Source organism: Protobothrops mucrosquamatus, unplaced genomic scaffold (assembly GCF_001527695.2).
Source record: "Protobothrops mucrosquamatus isolate PMUCROS unplaced genomic scaffold, P.Mucros_1.0 scaffold304, whole genome shotgun sequence".
Classification (NCBI taxonomy): Eukaryota; Metazoa; Chordata; class Lepidosauria; order Squamata; family Viperidae; genus Protobothrops; species Protobothrops mucrosquamatus.
Window position 1 is genome coordinate 138,157 of NW_015386646.1, and position 27,671 is coordinate 165,827.

Consider the following 27,671-nt stretch of genomic DNA (forward strand, 5'->3'; position numbering starts at 1 on the left):
ATATATAACTTCAAACGTGGTTCTGTTACCAAAATCAAATATGACAATTTACATTATTACAATAATTTCACATCTTAAAAATCATTTCCGAAATAGTTACTGAAAAGGTATAATGTTTCCATTTACTCGTGTAGTTTATATAACTATATATAGTTTTATATACTGTAGCTTATGTATAGTTAGTTTTAAAAATCGCAGAATTATTCTGCCTACTTATTAAAGCTCTATAAAGATGTTATTTCTGTCAACAAGATAGAAAAGTTTATTTCCTTAGCCTTAAAAGTGGGATTAGCAAATACTGCTATTCTTCTGCTTGTTCAGGATAAATCTAAACTGTGGATTTTGAACTAAATGACAGTGTTTAGAACAAAGTTCAAAAAGAAAAATTGTAAGAATAACATTATTTCAGTTGCTTTTTTAGAATAAATGTTTTTGGTTGTGATATACTTAGAATCCTATCTTTTGGAATAAAGAACATTTTCTTTTGCAATTTAAAGCAGTTTTAGTTTCTACTACTTACATGTAAGATCGTCCAATAATTGGCATCTAAGATCAAAGTATTCCGTACATTGGGACAAGTGTCTAAAAATGAAATCAAGCAATTACTATTAAAATTCTTATAAGCATATGACAATTTGCAGAAATCTTCACTTTTACATATATTGTTTTCTCATAAAACTTTTTTACTTTGATGGAGCTAACGGATCCAGACATGCACATTTTATATTAAAAAATAAAGTTGCATTTTTCTTCATTTTTTTGTAATTGGGAAAATTGGCCTATATCGTGTTTACAAAAATACAATAGCTTAAAATCTTCATTAAAAACAAATCTAGGATTTGCTACTTGTTTTAATGCTTTTTAAAGCATTGAACCTCCTGCATGTTCAACAGAATGGCGCTTTTAAACTGAAAATGTAACCATAATTTTAAAAAGACTAAAACGTGGAGATTGGCTTACAAAGCAACCTTCCAGTTTAGGACAACTGGAGATGCTGCTGTGTTTTACTACAACTTATCACCTCCCTCTTGAAGTAATTAAGCAATCTCAGACTTGGCACTGAAGGCTCTCAAAAGGATTGCCTTGGGAATAAACTGTGCTGGGATTTTCAATAAATTCATTCATCACACTATGACTATGATGAAAAATACTAAATTAGTGACCATATTGTAGCAGTCCCACATAGGAAATGTTAAATTTTATCTTTCAACAGTAGAGGAGGATACTGAACAGTCAAAGGTCTGAAACCCACTCATCCACCATACAACCCCATCTTTTCTCCATGACCTCAATGGGGGTGGGTGGGCATAATAGCATTCCCATGTTTAATTTCTTCCGTACTAAACCATGGATATGAGGCTTAGAACTGGTCATTGTAATTGTGGCCATCAACAGCATCCCCACAGTCATATGATCACAATTCCACATGGCCCGGAGGTCATGTGATCGCCATTTGCAACCTTCAGTTCTGGTTTCCAACAAGCAAAATCAAGGGAGAAGCAAGCAAGACATTGCAAATGGCGATCATATGATGTTGAGCTTAATGGCCATGATGTCAACTCGAACTGCCATCACAGCCGTCGTAAGTTGGTGTGGTCATGTGACATTGTGTTTTATAATTGTGTCGCTTGGCAATGGAGTTACCATTGTTAAGGGACAACTACCTTTACATAGTGATGCTTTATTGTTCAGTTATGGTTAATCATTCAAAGTTAATGTCCTATTGATGAGTTAACTTTTCATGAGCTCTCTGTCTCAGTAGAGAACTAATGGACTTGCTCGGACTATTAAAGATTTTATGAATCTTTATGGGATTTATAAATGATGTACAAAACAAATAAGATAACTAATGATAATAGGGCTAACACAGGTCAGAAACAAAACCATTTCTTGCACTATTGATTCTACACAAAATCAGTCTGAACGGTCTTTTCTGAAACAACCAGAAAAGTAGAAATTTTCCACTTCAAATTTCTGAATGATTTCTCTCAGCAGTTTCATGTAGATACTAAACTGCATGAGGAAAGACAGATCCTATGAGATAACCAAAGGATAATGGTCTAGCGCTGTTCAACAATCATTCCACAGCACCTCCTTCTGGGCGGACCCTTACAAGAACACAACAACCATAGTAAATCAATAGCCCCAATGCATAGTTCTACCAACCTTGTAGGATATCATGCCTAATAATACTGAAAGTCATTAATGTCTGTAGCATAAGTTATTTACCAAAGCTAAAGCTATTGTGCAATCTTGGTATCACATCCGTCTTCCCATCTGAAATGGACCAATTAATATCCCACAAATGTTCTGCAGTTGTAAAACCAGTTTAAAGTCTGTTTTCTGACTCTGGGTTATTTTTTGCTGAAACTATTTTGACTTCAAGATTTAATATCTTATTTTGTATTTAAATTATTTTACCATCCTAAATGGAAGCTATTTAGAAATCTTTTTTATAGCACACCACAACAAGGTGAATAAAGTGAACTATTAGCTTGTATTTTGTTTGTGTATATTGTACAGTCACATAGTTAAGAATATATTAACTTGGCAAAAGGCTATCACGAACTACTTTCTTCAACTGTCCATTTAAAAAGATCATACATGAAGAAGTGGGTATATTGGGGCCCAACAATTTCTATATGATGGCATCATTTCCATAGGAGACTGAACACATTCAGTTCACTTCTAGCACTTAGGTATTTTGTTTCTCTGGCTGAGTTATTTTCATTTAAGTATACATTTCAGACAAATGCTTATATTTAATTCTTACATTCTGCACAGAACAAACATGTCTCCAGCTTACCTCTGGTTGACTCCTCTCATGATGCTGGTAGGTGACCAAAGGGGCAGCTGAGCTGTAAGAATGACACTCAAGAGAAATTGGTTGGGTTTCTGAACCTCAGGATGAGCCAATGTATCTGTCTGACTAAGGGTATATAATTGATCACAGGCAACACGACGAATCTGGAAAAAAGAAAAGCAAATATCTGGTCACAAACCTTTTGAAACAAAAGTGCTTTAGGAATCTGGAAAACCACCTTCACATTTGGCTCACTGCCTATTAAGCTAATCTTTTTAGCATGGATTCATCTGAAATGCCTTTTATGGCTCTTTTCTTTTACTGTACTATCTTTTTGTTATACTATCCCCACTAAGCTCCTTTTTTTGTTTGGAAATTCTTTTAAGTCTCTATATTCCCTTCCTATCCTATCCTCTAATAGTAAGGTATTCCCAAGCTTGTACTCCAAATCTGCCTCAGATTTGTCTTTCCACCTCCCAAATGACTTTCTCCAGTTCCCTTCCTATGCTGGAATGAAACTGTGGAGGAGGTGCTCACTGGTGCTGTATTTTGATTGGCAGTTCTATCACCCAATCATTACAGTCTCCCTTGCTAATGGTCTGCAAACCTGAAATCAATAGATATCTTTAAAAAAAAAAGCTGTACTACCATGCTTAGTTAAATAGAACTAAGATTAAATACATTTCCAACTGGATAATTTTTTCTATACAAGAAATTCTGACAAGTTACATTCTGCATGAAGCAAACATAATTTTGATTTTAAGCTTGTATACAAGCATCAAGAATCATAACAACTTTTAAAATAATGTAATATGCGTGTTTCCCCTTGTCCCCCACCCCCTGGTGCAGCTCTCTTATCCTTGGAGTTTTATGCAGCATGTTATTAATCGTGTAAAAGTAGCTTATGTCAGTAGCAAATATTTACCAATTGTCCCTTATACAGATCTATCCATGTAAAAGATGTTTATGTTGCTAATGTCCTGAAAAAAAAAATCTTTGAAACAGAAATGCAAACTACTCACCTCAGCACTTGGTGAACCAAGCAGTATGTCTATGATAAAATCAGCAACACAAGGGAGATTGTAGAAAGATCCTAAGATAAAAACATTCTATGTTTTCAAGGTGTTTCATTGGAATATGTTGCATAATGTTATACTATTTTATACTAACATGTCATTTCAGAAAATATGAACAGAGGCGGTTCTTGACTTAAAACAATTTGTTTAGTGACCATGGCACTGAAAAAATGACTTAGGACTGTTTATCACACTTATGACTGCTGTAGCGTCCACATGATCTAAGTTTGAATGCTTGGCAACTGAGGTGTATTTACGACGGTTGCAGTGTTCATGTGTTCATCTTTTGCGACCTTCTGACAAGCAAAGTCAATGAGGAAGCCAGATTCACTTAACAACTGTGTTACTAACTTAACAGTTTCATTGATTCCCTTAACAACTGAGGCAAGAAAGGTTGTAAAATGAGACAAAGCTCACTTAACAATTGTCTCGCTTAGCAACAGAAATTTGGGGCTCAATTGCAGTCGTAAGTCAAGGACCACCCGTATGTAGCATTTATGTTGTATGTGCTGACCAACTCCCAAGACCTGTTCGTACAGCAAAATGCAAGCATAATTAGAAATGAGGAAAGGGTGAACGACAAAATTTGGGAAGGTTGGACTGAACCTTCACAATGTAACAGGACCCACTTTATGGAGCACAATTATTAATGGAATTGACATTCAATATAAAAATGTAACATGTTCCCACAAGCCTACCTAGTTGTTGGCTACGAAGTTGCAGACATGTGACCAAGAGAGACAAAGCCTCTCCAGCAATCAGTGCATCTTTGGTGGATACTGAATGCTGCCTCACACAGATTCCAGCATGTAGAGTGGTTGGTTCCCCTTCACTTCCTGAACTGCAATTGCTTCCTGCAATAGATTAAAAAGAGAGATCATATAAAGCAGTGGTCCCAAACTTGGCCGCTTTATGACTTGTGGACTTCAACTCCCAGAATTCCTCAGCCAGCCATGCTGGCTGAGGAATTCTGGGAGCTGAAGTCCACAAGTCATAAAGTGGCCAAGGTTGGGGACCCCCGATATAAAAACACCTTCCTTTTCAGTCTTACAATTCTTTCATGTTTGGACTGAATTAGCTACCGGTAGAATCAAATATGTCAGAGAACAAACTCTCTGCTTTTTCAATTAAATTAAACTAATGCAGTACCTGAGCTACTAAGCCGATTACGAATCCCAACAGGAAACAAAGTGTTGCTTTCTTTTATTGGCTGGCTGCTCCCCACCAGATCAAGGCGTCCTGCCGCAGCCGCCCATGAGAGTCGCATGAAACAAGCAACTGTAGATGTGAAGTCACTAGCATCCATGGTCTGTAAAGAAAGAGAATTTTCTTTCTTGCTTGAAATAACTAAGCGAAGGTAAGGCGACACTTCAAGTAACCACAAATCAGAGGATTGTTATTGTGATCAGTCTATTATCATTCTATACAAAAATATATATAATCTTTTTTTTTAGTACGGCTGTTGCTATTACTTACTTGTATTGCGACTCGTGCTGCAGGAATTATCTCCTCTACTCTAATGGAGGACCTGTCCGAAACAGACAGTTGCCGATATGAAGACTTCTCAGGAGTTCCACAGATTGACATCTGCCTGGTAGTTTGCCGAGTCACGTTACGGAAGGGGCGGGAAGAAAGTGTTTCCACTCCATGTTTAGTCACATCTTCATCAAATAAAGTTGGCATTGTTTGCCCAACAAGCAAAAACCTAAACATAAAAATGTGCCATTTAAACTACGAATAGCACTGACTACACTAAGATCAAACTATTCAGTATATTACATATTTCTGAGCAAATCAAGCACATACCTTGCTAGCTGCAAACAGATGGAATATACTCCTTGTCTGGTTTCATAGTCCACTTCTGAGGGGATGGAATCTCTCTGCATGACATTCACTACCAAGCTAGAAAAAAAAACCATTAGCTTTCTTTAGATCGAGGGTGTCAAACTGCCGGCCCGCAGGCCGGATGCGTCACACAGAACCCGCACCCACCCCATTGCCGGCAATGGCAAGACAGTCCCGATACATCGCGCGATGTCACGTGATGTTGCGAGTTTGACATGTCTGCTTTAGATAATAAAATTAAAATATGTAGAAAACTAGTGACGAGCCAGATTCTTTTCACAATAAAGTATCAAAACTGAACTTTGCTTGTTTAACAGCATGAATAATTACACCAATTCTTACAAACGTTAAGTCTGGCAAATAATTCACGTGATCACTATACTACTACGACAGAATTAACTTTATGTTACTGTCCCAAATGTTCTATTTTCAATTATGTAAAATTCTACTTTTTAGTATACAGAAAATAATATTCCTTCCTTCCTCTCCTTTCCCTGAACAATGGCTGAATCACTGGCACTTCAGTTGCTGTATGAGACGCAGTAGTTAAACATTTCTGTCTAATGTCTCAAAGTTGAGTCATGGCACCTGAGCTTCTTTTCTTTTTGGTTTGAAACATTTCGCTGCTTATGCAAGTAGTTTCTTCAATCTACTTGGATAAGCAGTGAAATGTTTCAAGCCAAGAAGAAAAGAAGTCCAGTTGCCATGGCTCAACGTCCAGACAACTCTACCTGAATTATTGAGAATCTTCATCGGCTTCCCTGCCTAATCCATATAGTTTTACAAGCCAGAGTACTGGTCAACCAACCAAATATATACAGGAATATGATCAATCATAGTATGGTTTCCTTAGAGACCTTGATACCTGTGATACCTGTGACATTTCAGCAATCTTATTTTGTGCAAAACTATTTTTTGGGAAAACAAAGCCCATTTATCACACAATTCTTTAAATAACATCTTCATTTTCTTTCTTGCAATGGGACTTGTTTTCTGAAATCAGCCTCATTACAGTTATGAAGAGGTTAGGACCAAATTAAAGACTGAGAGTCAGTTGTGGTTGGTACCTCTATAGACAGGTTATTTACAGAAGACCGGTAAGTGGAAGGAGAGAACAAATACTTTCAGTAAAATTGATCACTACCATGTATGTAAGTTTGAAAGCTACTTAGAAAGTTAAGAATTGTATATAAACAAATTAATAAGACAAAGTAACTTATCTTCCTATAATATTCAGAACACTAAGTTACAACATTTAATTTCAACTGACTTGTAAACATTCAACAGTTTGACCTTAGTTAACTCTTCAGCTGATTGAAATATTTAAAAACCAACCTCAAGCCTCCTGCTCTAAGGAAGTTTTCACAAAATGATTTGGCACAATTTCTTGCCATTTCATCATCTGCTGTAGGCATTAGCTTGGAACTCAGTACCTAAAAATATTCATAATTTTAGAAACATGCAATTAAACCTATCTCACTAAATAGCTTGCATGATTTCCTGCTTGGCAACAGGCAACAATATCTACTATTGAATACTATTCAGAATATTATGCATTTTAAAAAAAAAATCATCTGAATTCAAAGGGTCCGTTTCATCCACTTCCCACTCACCAGTTATAACGGGTAAGTGGGAAGTGAATCAATACAAGTAATAATATAACTTCATGAACATTAACAAAGCTTTTCAAGGTAATAATAATAATAATAATAATAATAATAATAATAATAATAATAATAATAATAATAATAATAATAATAATAATAATAATAATAATAATAATAATAATAAAAATAAAGTTGGAAGGGACCTTGGAGGTCATCAAGTCCAACCCCTGTTCAGGCAGGTAACCCTATACCATTTCGGACAAATGGCTGTCCAGTTTCTTCTTAAAAACTTCCAGTGTTGGAGCATTCACTGCTTCTGGAAGCAGGTTGTTCCACTGGTTAATTGTTCCAACTGTGAGGAAGTTTCTCCTTAGTTCTAGGTTGCTTCTCTCTTTGGTTAGTTTCCATCCATTGCTTCTTGTCCTGCCTTGCTTTGGAAAATAGTTTGACTCCCTCTTCTTTGTGGCATCCCCTGAGATATTGGAACACTGCTATCATGTCCCCGCTCGTCCTTCTCTTCATTAAACTAGACATACCCAATTCCAGCAACCGTTCCTTATATGTTTTAGCCTCCAATCCCCTAATCATCTTTGTTGCTCTTTTCTGTACTCTTTCTAGAGTCTTAACATCTTTTTTACATCGCGGTGACCAAAACTGGATGCAGTATTCCAAGTGTGGCCTTACCAAGGCATTGTAAAGTGGTATTAATATTTCACGTGATCTTGATTCTATCCCTGTTATTGTAGCCTAGCACTGTGTTGGCTCTTTTGGCAGCTGCAGCACACTGCTGGCTCATATTTAAATGATTGTCCACTAGGATTCCAAGATCCCTTTCACAGTTACTACTATTGAGCAAGGTACCCCCTAAACTATACCTGTACATTTGGTTTTTCTTGCCTAAATGTAGAACCTTACTTTTTTCACCATTGAATTTCATTTTGTTAGATAGCGCCCAGTGTTCAAGTCTGTCCAGATCCTCCTGTATCCTAAGCCTGTCTTCTGGAGTGTTGGCTATTTCTGCCAGCTTGGTGTTGTCTGCAAATTTGATGAGTTCCCCATCTATCCCCTCGTTTAAATCGTTGATGAAGATGTTGAAGAGCCCTGGGCCCAGAACAGAGCCCTAGGGCACCCCACTACACACTTCCCTCCATGTAGATGTGGTTCCATTGAGGACCACACGCTGAGTACGGCCGGTCAGCCAACTACAGATCCATCTGGTGGTGATGCTGTCTAACCCGCATTTTTCTATCTTATCAAGTAGTAGGTTGTGATCTACTTTGTCAAATGCCTTACTGAAGTCCAAGTAAATTATATCCACAGCATTCCTCTGGTCCACTAATTTTGTCACTTGGTCAAAGAATGCAATAAGATTTGTCTGGCATGATCTGTTTTTGACAAACTCGTGTTGGCTTTTAGTAATGACTTTGTTTGCCTCTAGGTGTTCACTGATTCATTGTTTGATTATCTTTTCCAGAATCTTCCCAAGTACTGAGGTCAGGCTGAGAGGTCTGTAATTTCCTGGATCCATTTTTTTCCCTTTTTTGAAGATGGGAACTACATCAGCTCTTTTCCAGTGCTCTGGTAGTTCCCCAGTGCTCCAGGATCTTTGAAAAACATAGTTCAGTGGTTCTGAGATCACATCTGCCAGTTCCTTGAGAACCCTGGGGTGTAATCCATCTGGTCCTGGTGATTTGAACTCGTCTAGGCTGGATAGGTGCTCACTTACCACTTTCTTGCCTATCTTAACTTGTGTTTCTATTCTGTTTTTTATGGCACTATTTTTGATAGGTTGATCTGTTTTTTTCCCTTTGTGTAAAGACAGATGCAAAAAATGAGTTAAATAGTTCTGCTTTCTCCCTGTTGCTTGTTACCTTCTTGCCACATTCACCCACTAATGGACCAATCGTTTCCTTCATTTTTTTCTTGTTTTTTACATGTTGAAAGAAGCTTTTTTTGTTATTTTTGACTTTGGTCACAAGTCTTAGTTCATTTTGAGCCTTAGCTTTCCTAACTTCATCTTTGCAGGCTTGGCTATTTGCTGATATTCTGACTTAGTTATGTATCCCTCTTTCCACTTTCTATAGTTGTCCTTTTTATCTTTCAATTTATCAGAGAGTTCTTTATGCAGCCATGCTGGTTTCTTTTGAGAGCTGTTATTTTTCCTCTTTGTTGATATTGTGCTAGACTGGGCTTTTATTATCTCACTTTTCAAAATTTCCCAAGCTTCTTGAGTTGTTTTCCCCTGGAGGATTCTCATCCATGGAATCCTTCCCAAACCCTAAGTTTATTGAAATTAGCTCTTTTGAAGTCCAAGACTCTAGTTTGACTGTGTTCTATTGCTTGTGCTTCCATAATGTTGAATTCCAATATTGCATGATCACTTCCTCCCAAGGTTTCTATGGCTTCAACATCTTCTATCATTTCATCTCTGTTAGTGAGAATTATATCAAAAATGGCTAATCCTCTAGTTCCCTTCTCTACTTTTTGGAAGATAAAGTTGTCTGCTAGGTTTGTCAGGAATCTGTTTGATCTTCCAGTACCAAATACCCATTTCAAGGAGATATTTTGATACTTATAGTACATAAATATAATGGAAGAACAGAATTACAAAATGATGAGTGATATGTATCATCAATGCAAGGTAAATAATAAAGAGTTACTTGCTTACAGAATCTCTAAAGGGACTGTAAAACAGATAATCTAAACCAAAAATATGGCGCTAGTATAAAATAAGCAAATTGGTGCCTTTCCGAAATTGCTGGATTTAAATTCTTATTCATTTTAGGCAGCCGGGCCAGAGATAAGATATTGTAAAAAAGTTATAGCTCAAAGCAGTGGACTAAGTTACATTATGTTGTTTACTCCTCATTTATGAAAAGTTTCTTTTTAAAATAATTGATTGACCCATACTGCATTATAGTAACTAGACTTACTATAAATACCTTAATTACTATAAATAATGAGAATTGCAGTTTTGTTATGGAGATCATAGCAAGCATTGAATAAATATATTTTATAGTATTAAGAAGACTCCTAGGAAGTAAGCATTGCTCCAGTTAACTCAGTACCTCTTCTATTGACCGACAGTTCCCCATAGTTTTTTTTTTAACTGTTCTAGCCGTACTTGAAGGTAATGGGAACTGTACATATAGGCAAAGCATGTATTGTAATTCTGACTTTGGCCTTTCTCTAGCCACAATTTCATTCTTACCTCAAGATTATAAAGCACTCTAAAGGTAGACATTCCTGGAGCAAAAGACCTGAAAAGACTTTCAAGTATTGAAGCTGCACTAGGCTGGTGTTGGTGCTTTGCAGACAGAGAAGGAGATTTTGAAGATTGAGAATTTGTTTCAGAGAGCAGTGTTTTCTAAGGGGAAAAGAAGCACAGAGAAAGTGAGTAGAAGGCTATTCTTACATGGTCTCTGTGAAATTATGATAAATAACTCTCAGAGTTTAAGACAATCTTATATATTGCTTTTTCAGAGCCCCCAAACTAATTACCCATAGACTATCCTGTAATCTGCTTTACTCCCCCAAAATAAGCTGTGCCTAAGAATAACTTTCCTGTCTCAGATTAAACTGTATATGGAATATATTTAGGATTCAGTGCCTGTTGGCTGCTGGCTTATGAAGGCAGTTCAGCCAGGAGTATTAAGATTATATTAAATGAGCCTGTAACTTAAACAGACATACATTAAAGATAATAAATTCTTTACGGGAGGCCTGCCAGCTAATGCACAGCTATGCCAACCCTGCACTATTTTCCAGTCCCAGGAGCAGTAAACACATTAGACACGCAGTATGAATCTCTAGAAATAAAGTACTCGCATTGAGCAAATGGGAATACCCACTTTACAAAATCAATATTCCATTTTATCCAAACCCTGAGACCATTTTAATGTAGCCAGGGACAATTTACATTTTATCCCATAAGAACGAATAGATTGCATCGCTTCAACTTATTTCAGTGAAATCATTACAGTCAATTAATATCACTCTAGTTCTCTTTTCATTAATTTCAGTATGAACGGTAAGAAGCAAATAAAACTCGATTGTTATTAGTTTTTATCATTCTGGTTGGCAACCGGTACCTTTCGTCCGAGTGAGTCTAATTGATCAAGAGCTTCCTGAATAGCTGGATCCGTAGGAATCAATAAAAGAAGCCTCCGAACTCTCAAAGTAATCCTGAAGAATTTGAAAAAAAACCCATACAATGCACTTAGGTTTCTGCTGGAGGACAGTCTGTGTGTATTCGCATATGCTTTTAAAGAATATGGATCTTTAAATTCTGCAGCCATAGCATTTCCATACTACATTAACAATGCTTAACTTACCTCGGCTCTTCCAGGTTAGCAAGCTGGTAAAGCATATCAAATACATTGTATACAAGGGCCATTACTACACCAGGAAGAGATTTTTCCTGAGGATTAAAGAATATATTATGAGTTCTTTCATCTCTTTTAAACAATCTTATTTTTAAGCACAACTGCATACATTTAAAACTTGGCCTAAAGACATATCCTTCCTTCCTTTCCTAGCATAAGACTTTTTACATCAACTTCCAGCTATCTCCTCAAATCAAACCCTTAATATGAATCTGCAAAGCAAATCAGGGCAACCGTCAATACTGGTGTTTTGTTGTTTTTTTTAGTGAAAAATGACAAAACATTAGCAGAACATTACATTTCTGAATTCTGAATTATCTGAGTTCTGGGATGAAATATTTCTCTTGAACTATTTTAGGGACAGCTTCTGCTTTCCCATTTCCCCCCCTCGTTATTTACAGTTGGCATTATTTCAAACAATTTGGATGCATTTGTTTCTGAAATTCTAGTAAGACTTTGTTGAAGCAAAGAAACAAAAAGAAATTAAAACAACAGTAAGGGTTCCTGCTGGCTTTGCCAAGGTTCTTAATTCAAATGGAAAACAGAGTTTCCATTTTAAGTTCATCTCACTTTCAGAACAGCAGCTCTCACCACCTTTTTAGATAATTTTTAAGCTTCATGAGCAACTTGGGATATACCAGGAAACAAACGACTAAGTTGCCCAAATGCATGTATTATGAACATACAATATGTAATCAGTTAAACAATATACTCTGTATCTGGATAGAGAGAACAATATTAGAGAGCAAATCACGGGTGAGCAGAATTCACTTTAGAAAACCAGTTTAATAAAAATTGGGTATCTGCATAAAAAACAATGCTAGAAAAGGAAAAATAGAAGATGCTATCTCTCTCTTCACTTAGAACGTAACTCTATCCCAAAGGTGCTTTCAAAAAGGCAACTGGACTTCCTTGATTTTTCCTGAAGATGCTTCACTTCTTCATGGATTTCCCACCAGTTAATTAGAACTGACGAAACTTCTTGGATGAGAAGTGAGAATTCTTCAAGAAAAATCAAGAAAGTACAGTTGCCTTTTTGAAAGCACCTTTGGGACAGCCATGACTTGGATGCCTGAGAACCTCCATAGACATAAACCTAACTCTGACTGACAGTAACATGTCAATTTAATGAAAAATATGAAATCCACATTTCAGTCTTTCCTGTTTTACCTGTTCCATTGCATATGATGAACTGAAGACATTGCTACTGCTGCTGGATGATGAATCGGCAGAACTTGCTGATGGAGTTCCACTTCCCAGTGTTTTTACAGTAAGTGTTTGTTCATCAGAGAAACCTAGCTGATGAAGCAGCTTCTGATCTTTATTCACTGTTAACTGAAATAATTAAAAAAAAAAACCCTTAGATTTAGCAGACATTACAACGTGAAATATACTTACAAGCAATTAACATACCAAACTATCGTTGGCAAAGATTTGAATATTGTCCACAGGGGCATTCAATAATTTTGCTATTTTCCATCTGACGCTTCCGATGGTTTCATTGCTATGAGCCTATAAAAAGAAAAATATTTTTGTCATCCATACTCTCAATTGACAACCATATGCCATCAGCGTATGAAAAGTGTAACTGCATATTAATATGCTCCACGCTGTCTCTCAAGTTCTCATGTTTTTCAGCATATTACATATTATGTCTCCTATCAATCTTTTTTAAATTAGGAAATTCTGCAATCCTAGAAATATTACCACACTATAAAATTACATACCTCTACTGTAAATGTATCTTTGGTAGACTCATATGTAACATTGAGAGTTAAAAGATGCCCATGAAAGGAAGCACCGTGAGGTAGAATAGTACGAGGAACAGAGTAAAGATCCTATAGAGGAAAGGAAAATAAAAATATAATAATATATACCTTTGGATCATTTTCCTCAATAAATAAATGAATAAGTTTTGACTCACTTGCTTAATCAGTTTCTCTTTATCTAGTTATGCTACTTGTATAGAGATCACATCATAGGTCATATTTAAGCAAAATAATAAAAATTCAAAAGGATTCATAAACTTTTAAGCACCACTGTATATTATTCATACCACTTCAGCAGCATGCAGGGTCAACAATCAACTGGCCTCATTTACGACCACATGCAATTACAAAGGAAACATCCTCCTTCAATCCAGAACATACCAACAAATCAACTCTAAATTTATAGTTAGGCTCTCCATTATAATTACATGAATATTGACACTATAGGCAGTGATACTCAACTGGCAAAAACAAGCCAGGCTGAACTACACACACTGTGAGCTCAGTGTGCAGATCAACACAGACCAATCCCCAGGGGAGATCCTATTAAATTACTAGCTACAAAGGCAAAACAACAGAATATGCTGGGTTGTTATTCACAGCTCAACTACTCAAACACACCAATACTAATCTGCAGCCCCTACTGGACCATGATGTTACGCTTTCATAGGTTTGGGTGGCAAGCCCATACTTGCATACCCAACCTGAAGAAGATTCTTACAAGCACCAGGACACAATACCAGCATGGGAACCATACCTTGCAGCAAGCCCAGTTGTCTACCCCACATTTACATTAATGTTTACCATTACACACAAAGCTTTACACACCAAGTTAGAATAGCCTGCACATGTCTTCTAATGTGAAACATGTCATCATCTGCCAGCAATGCTGTCTGGATTCTACATAAGACAAACAGGTCAGCCCTTGCACAAAAGAATTAATGGACGCTAGCTTGTCATCAGAACTCAAAACAAAATCAAGTTAACAGCAGTATTTTAATCTTCCAAGACATTCCCTCACAGAGCTCAAAGTGGAGTTTGGAACAAAGAAACTTTGCTAAAACAACTGAGTAGGAAACATAGGAACATACATGTATACAGTACATCAAGAGATTTCAAGCTATTTTAGAAGAACATACACAATAAGTTCTTAATATAAGTTCTTAATACATTTCCATTTTTAACTGATAGGTAATTGCATTCTGCTTCCTAAGGAATTTCTATCAGCATAACCACCGTTTCCCCCTTCCTTTCATCATCCCAATATATTTAAATACCACATTAGTCAGGTCATTCCATGTATTTGATGAAGTCAGCTTCAGCTCATGAAAATTTATGTCTTAAATAAAATGGTCTAAAAGCAACCAATTTATGACATACAATTATGACAATGGATAAATTGAAAGCTATCATTGATAATTCCAGGAGTCAGTTGTCTTAATTTTCTTGACAGACATTTTCTGCCCACAGAAAATTGACTTTACGTATAGATTTTGCAGCTATTAAAACTGTCTTCTAATCACATTTGTCCTTATTCCCCCACCCGACTCCATACTCCCAGCATATTCTCACTGCAAGATTTCTTAAACTTGGACTAAGGGATACATATCTGAATTAAGCTGCAGAATGAATCCAATTATAGAAACAGAAATTAAACAAAGGATTCCCAGATACAAACTAAGCATTTAGTAAATAAAATATCTGTACAAAACCATTTTTCTTTTACCTCTATTGTGATAACATAGCGTTCTGCCAGAAGTAGCAGTCTCTCAATTATTACAAGTTTTGTTGACCTAGAGTAGCAGAGATTTAAAATAGCAGAGATTTAGATAACTTTCAAACAATATTTGAACTGATTTTGAATTGCATATTTGTATATTTGGATGGCCTTTGAATAAATAGCAGAGATTTGAATGAGTTTCTGAAAAATATTTTCAGAGAAGTGGCATCATTTTCTTATCTTGGAATTGTTTTCTGGTACATGATATAAGCACGTCTTACACGAAATAGTATTAAGTACATGCATGTACGTGTACATGTGTGTTTAGCTCCAAAGTAGCAATTAAATAAGGAGCTGATTTTGACTATTTCTAAAAAACAGTAGTGTAACTATATTTTAAAAGAAAAGAGGGCTACCATTGAATAGAAAAGCCCTCCCACCTCAAGTGATAAGGGAGAGCGTGAAGCAATTATTTTAATATACTAGACTAATTTCGATCAATGAAATGTATCACACATGAAGATTCAATTACAATATTTATCTCTTCCTTTATGTACAGTCTCAGTCCAATGGTTCACAGCAAAAGAAGAAACGGAAAAGAGTACAAGTTTTCTGTATATTTTGTATCTGGGATGAGTTTTAGTCCAAAATAATATTGGTCACAATTATATTATATTAGTAAGTTAAAAAAATGATGTAGGACATCCACATTAATAGGATAAAAATATGTACAAAGAAGGAGCATGCTTACAAGCGTCAGAACATATTAATATTGCAGGTGTCAAATAATTAAATATAATGTGTTTGCTCTTTTCAACAATCTTAATAGGACAGTCCAATTAAGAAAACCTCTCACTTTAGCCGTGTGCCCAATTTAACCATTTTAACTATTTTTAAAAGCTACACAGCAAACAATGAAAACAACTGTTAAGGACTCTTTTGTGGCTTCTGCCTTCAAATACTAACACAGAACAGAATATAGCAATGAAGCACCATCTAAATGATTCATTTTATTTTATTCACATAGATGTTTGAGCATTAGGAAGAAACTTCAAGCCAAAAGCTGTAAAAGTCTATTTCTGCTTTTGATAATGTTATTTTATTCACATAAACTATTTGCCACAGATGCAAACAGCAATAGTTTAAACAGATTTGAGTTTATAAGATGTGAAAGTTTAATACTATTCCTTCCTTGACATTATTGCAGTCACTAACCAGCACACAATGCTATTAATCACAGTTCTGCACGCATATAGTTATCATTCTGGCATTTCATTACCTGACTGCAAAAGAAAACACACAGATAGAAATGATTACATTATTTAGAACCTAGTGATTGTTATATTTCTGTAACAAAGAACTTAAAAACACAATGTCCATTTTCTCTGCCCTATAATGTTCTTAAACTTTGATCATGTATGTAACTGTCACCTCCAAGATCATCTCATCCCTCAACTAGTTCTAGAAACATGACTGGAATCTATGCCTTCTATTGGATCTCCAAGTGTCTACTTCCTTGAATTCTTTAAAAAACAAAACCCACCGTTCACATATGGTGAGCAATTGAAAAAACAGCACAGATCATAAGAGTTCTGTTTGGTCCCCAGTTCAGGGAAACATAAGAGTATTTTTTCCAAGTTTAGCACAGAACTCCACAATACACTTTTTTAAAAAATTGGGAAACATGAAATTGACATTTTGATCTTCAAGCATCTTTTGCACATCCAAAAGACATTTCTCTCTTGTATGCAGTCCTGGGAATTGACAAGGAACATGGATAAAGTCTACATATTGTGAAGTGTAAGCTTACCTGTATGGAGATTGTACTGATGTTGCCACAGTGGGCATGGCAGTTGCTGTCAGCATTTTGGTAGCTCTGGTAACAGCATGAGTCAGCGTTGGGCCACCAAGAGCTGAACTGGCTGCCTAAAATGAAAAACACTATTGCTGAACTAAAGTGAAGGCTATTAAGAGGACAGCAACCACTGAGGCCACATTGGGAAAATAAAAAGGAGATATAGGTATAGGATTTCCTGCCTGAGCAGGGGGTTGGTCTAGATGACCTCCAAGGTACCTTCCAACTTTATTACTACTACTACTACTACTACTACTACTACTACTACTACTACTACTACTGTACACAAACTTTGATGTTAATGAAATAAATATTTCATTGAAGCTGCAGTTAACAGGTAGAGCAATTTTGTTCAGAAACCACTTTTACAACTCCCCAATTTATTGATATTCAAGAAAGTAACTTTATGGAACATTTGATTATGACTCTAGAATTGTACAAGAACAAAATAAAACAAGAAATATTATTTTAGAAAGTGAACCCTTACTTCTAATCTTGAATAACAATCAGCAATGAATTTCTTATGGAGTGACACAGAATCCTGAAAATAATAAAAAGTAATCAATTAAATATATATAGAAAAACCAGCATTATTTAAAACCTAAATTGCTAAATGCAAACATGAATAAGATTGAGAAAAAGCAAAATAATTGCTTAATAAACTTGTTATGTAATTCAAACCAGTCTAACCTAATAATTTGCTAGCATAACAATGAACGACAAATTTTTTTTCTTTCTTCATATCCCATATCTAAGATGTGACAATGAATAGTTTATTGTATTTTACTGTGTTATGGAACATATCAGATTTCTAAATGCCTGTTAATATGTATTTTGCTTATAGTTTACTAAAAATTTTGGCTCAAATGTTCTATTTTGTTCCAGAAATAGCATCCAAAGTAAAATCGTAGAATCGTAAGAATAAAAAAAAATGTAAATGTTAATGGTTAGCCATTGTATTTTGGGGCATATTTATGCAACACAACAATATAAACAATAGTACATATTTCTCTGCTTATTCCTGCTGACTCTATGAATCCAGCAAAGAAGCTATGGATGGCCTTCATCAACAATATGTTTAGCATATCTTCCAAGCATTGATTTGGATGACATGGTAAAGAAGACAAAACCATCTGGAGTTTGTCAGCTCACGGGAAGAGCTAGTGAAAATGATCAAAGCAGCAAAACAAACTCTTGCTCCCAAGCCAAAATCCCAGAAAATTACTAATTAAGTATCTGCCAAATGCCTACATAATCAATGTCTTCTTTCTCAAAACAAACAAACTTTCCAAGAGGAAACCTTAATTATGATTTTCCTTATAACTCAACTCAAATAAACACTGGAATTAATAGAGAGCTAATTAAAAAATCTTTTCTCTTGCAACTTTCCTTTTATTGGGACAATCAAGGAAGTCTAAATCTTCTTTAAATTTGTTTATTCTAAAACATTAAAGCAGTGTTGGCCATTATATTGCCCACTTATAAAATCAGCAACTTTTCATATATGGTATAAGGAGTCAGCTGATTACATGACTGAAACTAGCCATACCACTTAGATACTGCCCCTAGTGCTTTACAGCACTCTTTCAATNTTATTGGGACAATCAAGGAAGTCTAAATCTTCTTTAAATTTGTTTATTCTAAAACATTAAAGCAGTGTTGGCCATTATATTGCCCACTTATAAAATCAGCAACTTTTCATATATGGTATAAGGAGTCAGCTGATTACATGACTGAAACTAGCCATACCACTTAGATACTGCCCCTAGTGCTTTACAGCACTCTTTCAATATGCTTACAATGTCAGCATATTGCCCCCAACAACTCGGGTCCTCATTTCACCAATCTCAAAAATATGGAAGGCTGAGTCAACCTTGAGCCCGTCAGGATGGGACTCCAGACTGTGAGCAGAGTTAGCCTAAAATATTGCATTCTAACCACTGTTGCCATTCTGATGCTAGGAACAGAAATAAGCTACAGAATATATCCTTAGCTTTTAGCCTCCTATCTCCCTCTCACAAAACAAACAAAAAACAAAACAGAAAAAAGATAAACCCTAGTGCCTAGCCTCATCTACGTACCACACAGCTCTACCCATTGTACATGAAATTAATTCAGAATTATTACCTTTTTCAATCGTGGATTTAAATTAATGTAACTATAGTTTATTATTAACTGGATAGCTTCGTTAGCTATTTCTTCATCTGGTGACTCCATTGCAATTTTCCAAATAAAATCCATTCCTATTAATTCCAGTTTTTCTACTTGCTGCAGAAACAAAGAAAAGTCAGTACTTGGAGCAGATAATACGTTACAGATAACCTCAAAATAATCAAATTTACAAAGACTTTTAAACATAGTAACATAGACACCTTAAATATGCTGTGGGTTCATGTGTCACACTAAAACAGTTTATTGAACAAACTAAAAGTAACACAAAGTCAATTTCATAAATGAGCAAAATTAATATATTGCAATCCATGTTTGGCCAATCTCTTTTTCTTTTAATTTCTTTCGTAACTATTCTTCCCTTATATTTCTAAAGATCAAGTTAAAAGCTTTGGAAGGGGATAATAACCTAAACAGAAAACCAAATAAAGCAAAACTCACCATGCATTCCTGTAGTATATTGTACAAAATCACAGTTATCTTTATAAGCCAATTTACAACAATGGCTTAGCACACAGTTTTATGATAGTAAATGGTATAAACTGCAATTTATTCTTTTATACTTATGTTAAGTTTATTCCAAGAGAAAACCAGACTATATTATAGTTCTATAGTTCTTTGCTATTAATATAGCAAAGCTGTTTTTATTATTTTAAAAGTTTCTATGTATGTCAACTGCATTCTTGTAACATATACAAATTAAATAGCAAGTTGAATAACAGAATTGGTAACATTCAAGTGAGCTGACATAAAAGTAAACCCCTAAAGGATTAAGGGTTTATATTTGCCCTATAGTTTAGTTTTAGATTTAAATTTAGGGCAAATCCAAACTCCTAATCCTAAAAGAACCAGCACCTAGCCATCATTTTTTCCTTCTTATACTATTTTGCCTGTGAAATGTGAATGGTATACAGTATATGATTATAGAAAAATGCTTACCAATTGAGTTCCTTGTCGTTTTAATCGATGATCACAAAGATTCACATTTTCAAAAAAGGTCTTAAACAAACCAAAACCTGTTTTTAAAAATGAACGGTGTAAAGGAATCCCACTATTTTTATTTAAATACATAGCACAAATATTGGCGATATAAAACAGTTGCTTTCAGGCAAACTGACAATAGGTCAATATTGTTTAGATTTAATTATACCCCCCTTATTCCCCTCAAAAACCATTTACTAGATTGGATTCAGAGAACTACAAAGACAAAGGGCTGGGAAATGGAGATCAGTTTTCAACCTTTCCTCCTGAAACACCTCTTTTAAGAATTGGGAGGCCTTGGTCAATGGGAAGAGCTACTGGGCCTGGAAGTGAAATATAAATGCATTCCTCTAGAGAATAGCCAATTTGGACATCTCCTTTTCCCAGTCTCCAGTGCTGCATCCTACATCATCCATGCCAGGATCTCAAAATTATTATTCAGAGAGCGATTGGCAGATAGAGAAGGAATGAGAAAGTACTTCCTACCTACTTGACTCCCTAAGGATTTTTTTGAAACTAACAAGATTTACAGCATCAGAAAATTCACTACTTTTATCCCAAAGTATCTGACAGACTTTCAGGATTATTCTGAAATCCCAAAAGACAAAAATACTTAACATACCATTCATAGTGATTTCATAGGACTCCAATTTAAGAATTTTTTCTTTAAAAAGCTGCTGCTGCACGTCACCTTCAAGGTCATGCTGTCCTTTTGTAAACCATTCAAAGCACATCTGTAAGAGAAACACACAATTTTCTAACTTTCCTTACTTTAATAGGCAAATACATTGTTGCTTATTTCATGAGCCAGAATTTAGTCAGTAAGTGCCTATTATTCAAAGTTTCATGTATGCATAAATATCCAGTAAGGTATATTTACTGATATTTATTTTGATTAGCTTTATGCTTACCTTGTATTTCCTTTTTAAAAAAATACTGTTTCTATTTTCGCAACTTGAATCAGCTCAGCAGGGTATCAATATAATTGAGCTTACAAATGAATAAAAAATTGGATGTAGTAGTATGGGTAATCAAGAGGCGTTACAATAGGAAGCATTCTGATCAAACCTGCATTTTTACATAAATTGCTTGCCTACCATTTGCGGGATCTCACCTCTCGATCTAGCTCACAAACATCTTGACCTGTTACAAGGCATTCCCAGATTTCCCGAGCACGATTCCATCCTAAATAGAGGGTGGCCTCTTGAAGAAAAAATGCCAGAAATTTGAGGTGTGCCTCTAAGTACTGGAAAGAGAAAAATAATACACTTGAGTTGCACTGAATATTTTTGAAGAGATTCTTTTACATTATTTTTGTGCTCATATTTTTCCTTTTTAAGGACCTCATTTGTATTTGTTTTAGTTTTTATAAGCCATTGTTTGCTTACCTCCCGATAGGTGTACCGGCCATCCACCAATGTTGTTCCTGAAAGGCCTCCGGCACCTGCTACTGAGGCAGCCAATCTGTGGCAAGCTATTAAGCTTCCTGTTACCAGTTTCACTATCTCAAAGTTTTTCTTCAAGTCTTGAATAATGCTCTTGACAAAAATATTAAAAAAATCTGTTAAATAAGTTATTAGAATATATACACTTTATATATTGTATTGTATTGTATTAGATTACATTACATTATATTATATTGCACTATATTATATTACACTATATTATATTACACCATATTATATAATATAAACCTGATTAAAACAATCAGATTTTAAATAAGTGGAAGTTTCCTGCAGGCATCTCTGAGCACAAATCCTATGGAGGCATAAGATTATGCAGTTTATATCCTATTCATGCTTCTGGAATAAACTGCCATGTATTTTGAATACATGTTGAACATTTCCATTTTTCTTAACACTGAACAAAATACTTCATTTCTAAAATAAACATAATTTAATCATTAAATTTTAGTATTAATGTAAAGTGTACCTTTCTTAATTTAATACTTCAATTTACTGTGACAATAGCACAAATTATTCATGAAAAACATAGCCACAAGTTATGTATTTATTCACAACATAAATAATTAGTAAAGCATTCTTTGTTCTTATCATACTGTTTCACTGCTAGGTGAACTTTTCTTGGTTTATTTTTTAATGTTTAATCTGGCTTTAAACTGAATGTTATTTGATATTTTCATAAATACAAGACCACAGATGATTTAATGTTTTCTTTAGTCTTTTAGCTTTTGTTTTGTCATTGCTAAATAGGTTGCATATTGTCTCTCCAGAAAGATAATATGTACATTCAAATATAACAAAGTATTTCTAATCCTGATTTCCTTGTCAAGGTCCAACTACCCTTTATCAAGGTGATAATATGTAACTTGATAAACATGTATAGTAAAGTTTCCCATTTTTATTTTTCCACCTTCACTCCCTTTCTCTGTATGTGTGCATGAAAAAGACACAGTACTCACCTTATCTTGCTTTTGGTAGGTTTGTTTAATAAACGACCGTGTGATCTCATGGAGTTGGCGTAAAGCTGGTACCACCCACACAATCTGAGGATTATTGTGCTGGGATGACTGATAAAAGATACCAACAAGTTATATATTTAGAATCCATGGATACACAGCATAGATTTTCATAGCTCTGTTTCTTATTTTAGACTACTTTTACAAATTATTCTTAAGTTTTCCTAGATTTAAAAGATTTTTTTCCAACTTATCTTTTAGAAATCTGTATATAACACTGATCAGATAGTCACAGATACTGAAATTGAGTTGTGGGCCTGGATGAATCCTGAAGTGAATTCAGAACAGATGTACCCAGGCGGATGTCTTTAACATACTCTGCCCCAATTTGAAACTCTCTGCAAAGTTCTGATTTTGGTCTGCTGTTCTAGTATACTATAGATAGTAATTCAGTTACTGTACCAAAAATAAAAGTTCGCACATAAAAGAGACGTACGAGATTCAGGGATCAATAGAAGCTATCCAAGTGATCTTTATAATTAGATTACAAGTAGTACTTGAATTATAGCCAGTCATTTAGTGATCATTTGAAGTTACAATGGACCCGCCAAAAGGTACTTGTATCCCTGATTCATTCAGCATTTTGACAACCCCCCCATATTTTGGGTGCTCAGCAACTGGCCTACCTTTATGGCTGCTTGCAGTGCCTCACAATCATGTGACTATTTATGGTGTTTTTCTGCCAGAACCCAATATTTATTTCTGGTTTCCAACAAAAAGCACCTATTGCAGGCAATGGCTTAGTTTAATGGCCAGGGTGTTCTCTTAATGAATGCCACAAACGTGTAAAATCAGGTTAGCCACATGAGGACCCACTTAATGACTGGCATGACTGTAATTCATACGACTGGACTCAATTACAGTTGTAAATAAATAAATTTATTATCCCAACCACCTTTTCTTGTGTACCCAGCAAAACCATGGGAACAGGGTCTTTTGTGACACTGAGCAGACCATGCAAAAATAATCAAAGAGCTCACAGTCATAACTGCAAATGCTAAATTTCATTGAGAATTTAGAGAATGATGAAGAACAGCAAGAAATTGACAAAAACAGAGGAGATAAAAACAAAAAACAGAGTATGACATGTCAATCAGGATTTATATCATATTCAGACAAAAGGTTGGCTTGAAAAAAAAATCAAGATTACAGTCATCAAAAAGGAAAGAAATTTAAAAGAAGATATTATGACATATCCTTAAAGATTAAAATAAATTATAGGAAGAGTACTGACACTGAGAAAGGAACTCAGTTTTTCTAAGACTGAGTTGAAACAAGTAATCACAGCAACAAAGAGCAAATTGGTATTTGCGGAGCCTTGTACCTGAAATAATTTGCATTGCTTCTGCAAATATGATACCTTTACGATGGTGTTTCAAACTGGTTATGCACTGACTAAACTCAGACTATTTTTTTTATTTAGTGAAATATTTCTAGATTATACTAAACCTTATAGATATTTTAAACATTATAAAATTACTGGAGAAACTGGCCAGAATGGCAAAGAACCTAAAGATGCTGGAATATCCCCTGGGAGACCTAAGATCAAATCCCAACCCTAACTCTAATGGAAACTCACAAGGTGATTTTAAAAAGGTTAAGAAATATTGAGGATGGAACAAAAAAAACCCCTCTCTATGTGACACGCCTTGAGCTCCCAAAAGAAAGCTGAGCTATACATGTATAAAAGTCATAATTACACTCCCACTAATAACAACAGCAACAACAGATATCCGATAGATTACACTATATAAAGAATTAAATTGGAATATTTGGACTAACATACTCTCCACAGCATAGTTCTCTTCAGAAGACTTATTAGTTTAAATGTACAACACTATTTTTTTCTCTTTTATACAGAAAAAGCACTTAAAATAATTAAAATTAATTTATATTAGGAAAAAACTAATATTCTTTGAATGTATAAACAAGTTCTAAAACTTTCCAAAATTGTCTAAACTTGACCTTTAAACATCTTTCATTATATAATCTAAATTGTTTAAACATCAAAAGTTTACATTTGCTTAATTCCTGGATTTAGCTGAAAATTTCTTTGCTATAATCCAATAACTGCATTTTTGCCAAATAAAACAGAAACATGAAACAAACTTAAAACAAAAGCATGAGATTTAGCTCACTCAATCAGTTTTTATTTTCTACTGCCTTCAAAAAGTGCTACGTAACAGGATAACTAATTCTTGTAGTTTGTATCACATTGAATTAAAAAAATGCTAGAACTCATGATAATAGAAAGGAAATATATCTTAAAAATATGAATTCTGAAGCTAATTCTGAAGACAAACCAACCTTCTTAATATCTTCTATACATTTGATGATATAGCTTCTTTTGATTGCCTCCTTTACTGCATATGCATCACTAAGGATTGTCAAATGCTCCTCCAGAGCCTGCTGAATCAAGCTGCTAGGTAGTGTTGGAAGATGAGCCAAGTCCCAGAGAACTTCAAGAACCTAGAAGAATGCACGTCCAGTTATCACTGTCTGTTGCAGGAATATTTTTTTAAACGTATATGCTGTCCATCTTGCCTAGAGGCGACTCTAAGCAGCTTAAAACAATGTAAGTCATGTGCATTCTCTTAAAAAAATGTTCCACCTGCCTTTCCAGTGGTTGCCTCTACACGTGCTTCCCGTCCAATACGTCCTATTAAGCTTAAGAGTTTCTGCCGCACTCTATCAGTCTCACACTCCCAACTCTTAAAAAAAGGGGGAAAAATAGATAAACACAAAGCCAATTAAAACATATTCTAACACATTTTTCCAATACTTAATTTAACCAAATACAAATCCGAGAGCATATAAGGAAAATGGAAATGAAATGTATGCTTAATTTAATTCCACTCATACAAATCTCATTTTTAAAAACATCTAAGAAATTTTAGAAGGTCTAAAGCTGAGCACACTTAACAGCCAAATGTATTTGACCTAAGTAAGAGCATAAAATGAACTACTAAGAGGAGTAGCCTACTTTCAATTGGAAATTCAGAAGGGTTTTTATTTACATCGAAAATTGTATTTAAAAGCCTATTTGTAATTACGTAATTAATTATGCTGCAATTTCCCCCCCGCAAATTCTATTTAAGAAAAATATGTCAGACATGCAAGTAATTTTGTAAATATGATTGCTAAAAAGTAAGACTAGGCTAGGCTTGATTTTAACGGTAATAACAGAGTTAAACTAAAACAATCCTTACCTTCTGAATAAGGATAAAAAGATGACTTAGCTGATCTGAGCTGAACTTCACAGCAGCTGCTGCAATAATAGTGTGGATGTTCTCTATCACAGTTGATGGTTGTCCTGACTTCAAAGGAATTGGGATTAGGGGAAGAAGGGAGGGAAAGGACACATCAAGTTAAAGAAACCTAGCTACTGTAAATTAGAAGGTATTCCCCTTTCCATGGACAGGTTGCATAGACTTTTTATAACCACTGTAGGTTCTCTTTGGGGGCCAGGAGGAATATGAACAGCTGGATTCACAAAGGAGTTAACATTTTTTTTGACAGAATATGTTATCCATTTGCCCAGAAGGCGGCGCTTAGTACAGCCTTTGTAAAAGGGGTTGTACTGAGTACAGTGTAGTAAATGTGTCTGGATTTAGCTACATGGGACAATTTCTATCTCCTCCCAAGACATGAAAATTGGAGCCATCCAGCACTAAAATCCTTGGAAACTCCAACATCAGCCCTGAAATGATGCCTAGGAGTTCATTAATGTCTGCTACCAAGCTACTTGACATTTGATACACTCCCAGCAGTCCTAAATTGTTTTTGTGGTAATTCTATGCATTGGACTTGCAATCAGTTTCCTCCTGTTTCCAATTTTTGTGAGGGTGTTACATGCAATTATGGTCACCCTTCCTCCTTGACTTGATCAGCTTGAAATATATAAAGGGCAATTTCCATGATGCTACATCCCTAACGTTGCTCAACCAAGTTTTCATAATATATATCAGCTCTATGTATTCATCTGTCACCATATCAGTTCATGTCATCTGCAGAGAAATAAAATCCTTAATCTCCATAGATAACTATAACTGAGTGAATCACTATTTCTAGCTGACATCCTTGGTGAATTTCTGAGAATTTCTGATACACATTGAATATGTTTCTGTAAGACGAGTATTCAAATCTTTCAAATTCTATATTAAACAAAAAAGATTTGAGTACTAAAAAATATAAAAACACCTATATTTGCAGGTTAGTGCAATATCATAGTAGTTTCTCTAACACAGACGTGTTGTAAAATACTTTTTTAAAAATTCTTTTTCACAGAAATTTTTAAAAACAAATCTCATTTCCTGATGTGCAACTATTCCTGAAAACACAGATGTGAAAATTCTTTCTAAGCTTTTCAAGAACAGGATATAATTTAACAGGTAAAAATCCTCACCTGTATTCGCCAAATTTTGGTCAATTCGTCCAGAGATAGCTTGCTGCCCAATAGCTCAATAATTCCCTTGATGCGATCACAATATTGTGCTTGATCTATGTTACCTAGAACAAAAATATAGACAATATATATCAGAGGTCTCCAACCTTTCCGGGCTTGCAACCTGGAGAGAAGGAGAGCAGGTTTCAAATTGGTGTGCGCGCACACAAACAGCAGCTTGCGCGCTGGTGCAGCACCAGCAGTCCCATTTGTGCATGGGCAAATGGGCCGCGCACATCCACCCAGCGCTAATGGCCCCATTCACTCATGTGCAAACGGGCTGCACACACTGCCCGATGCTAGCCGCCCTGTTCATGCCCACATGCATGTGCAAACAGGGCCACGGGTGCTAGTGCGAGTTGCGGGGAGTGTGCACGCACATGTGCGTGCACCGGCCATAAATTTCTGTGGCCCAGTGGCCAAGGCCCGGTGGTGGGCCACGGCCCATAGGTTGGGGACCCCTGATATAGACAACAAATGCAGTAAAACAGACCATTAGCTTCCTATCTTACTCAATGCATAACCATTATAGTAAATT

The 27,671-nt window shown here is 35.4% G+C and overlaps 1 protein-coding gene across 1 annotated transcript in view; it reads right to left on the minus strand.

Moving 5' to 3' along the window:
- Positions 1–27,671, minus strand: part of USP24 (ubiquitin specific peptidase 24) — a 78,971-nt gene that overhangs the window by 26,768 nt on the left and 24,532 nt on the right. The window contains exons 12-38 of the mRNA XM_029283976.1: positions 27,095–27,198; positions 25,899–26,006; positions 25,305–25,400; positions 24,997–25,158; positions 22,633–22,740; positions 21,599–21,748; positions 21,325–21,456; positions 20,833–20,944; positions 20,169–20,245; positions 19,188–19,328; positions 17,548–17,601; positions 17,016–17,131; positions 15,212–15,278; positions 13,444–13,554; positions 13,130–13,228; positions 12,887–13,051; positions 11,666–11,751; positions 11,423–11,516; positions 10,543–10,698; positions 7,060–7,157; positions 5,686–5,781; positions 5,356–5,584; positions 5,029–5,188; positions 4,578–4,733; positions 3,826–3,896; positions 2,807–2,967; positions 521–582 (exon numbers count right to left, since the gene is read on the minus strand). Of these exons, the coding sequence (XP_029139809.1) occupies positions 521–582; positions 2,807–2,967; positions 3,826–3,896; positions 4,578–4,733; positions 5,029–5,188; positions 5,356–5,584; positions 5,686–5,781; positions 7,060–7,157; positions 10,543–10,698; positions 11,423–11,516; positions 11,666–11,751; positions 12,887–13,051; positions 13,130–13,228; positions 13,444–13,554; positions 15,212–15,278; positions 17,016–17,131; positions 17,548–17,601; positions 19,188–19,328; positions 20,169–20,245; positions 20,833–20,944; positions 21,325–21,456; positions 21,599–21,748; positions 22,633–22,740; positions 24,997–25,158; positions 25,305–25,400; positions 25,899–26,006; positions 27,095–27,198 (3,171 nt within the window). The remainder of the gene's footprint in view (positions 1–520; positions 583–2,806; positions 2,968–3,825; positions 3,897–4,577; positions 4,734–5,028; positions 5,189–5,355; positions 5,585–5,685; positions 5,782–7,059; positions 7,158–10,542; positions 10,699–11,422; positions 11,517–11,665; positions 11,752–12,886; positions 13,052–13,129; positions 13,229–13,443; positions 13,555–15,211; positions 15,279–17,015; positions 17,132–17,547; positions 17,602–19,187; positions 19,329–20,168; positions 20,246–20,832; positions 20,945–21,324; positions 21,457–21,598; positions 21,749–22,632; positions 22,741–24,996; positions 25,159–25,304; positions 25,401–25,898; positions 26,007–27,094; positions 27,199–27,671) is intronic.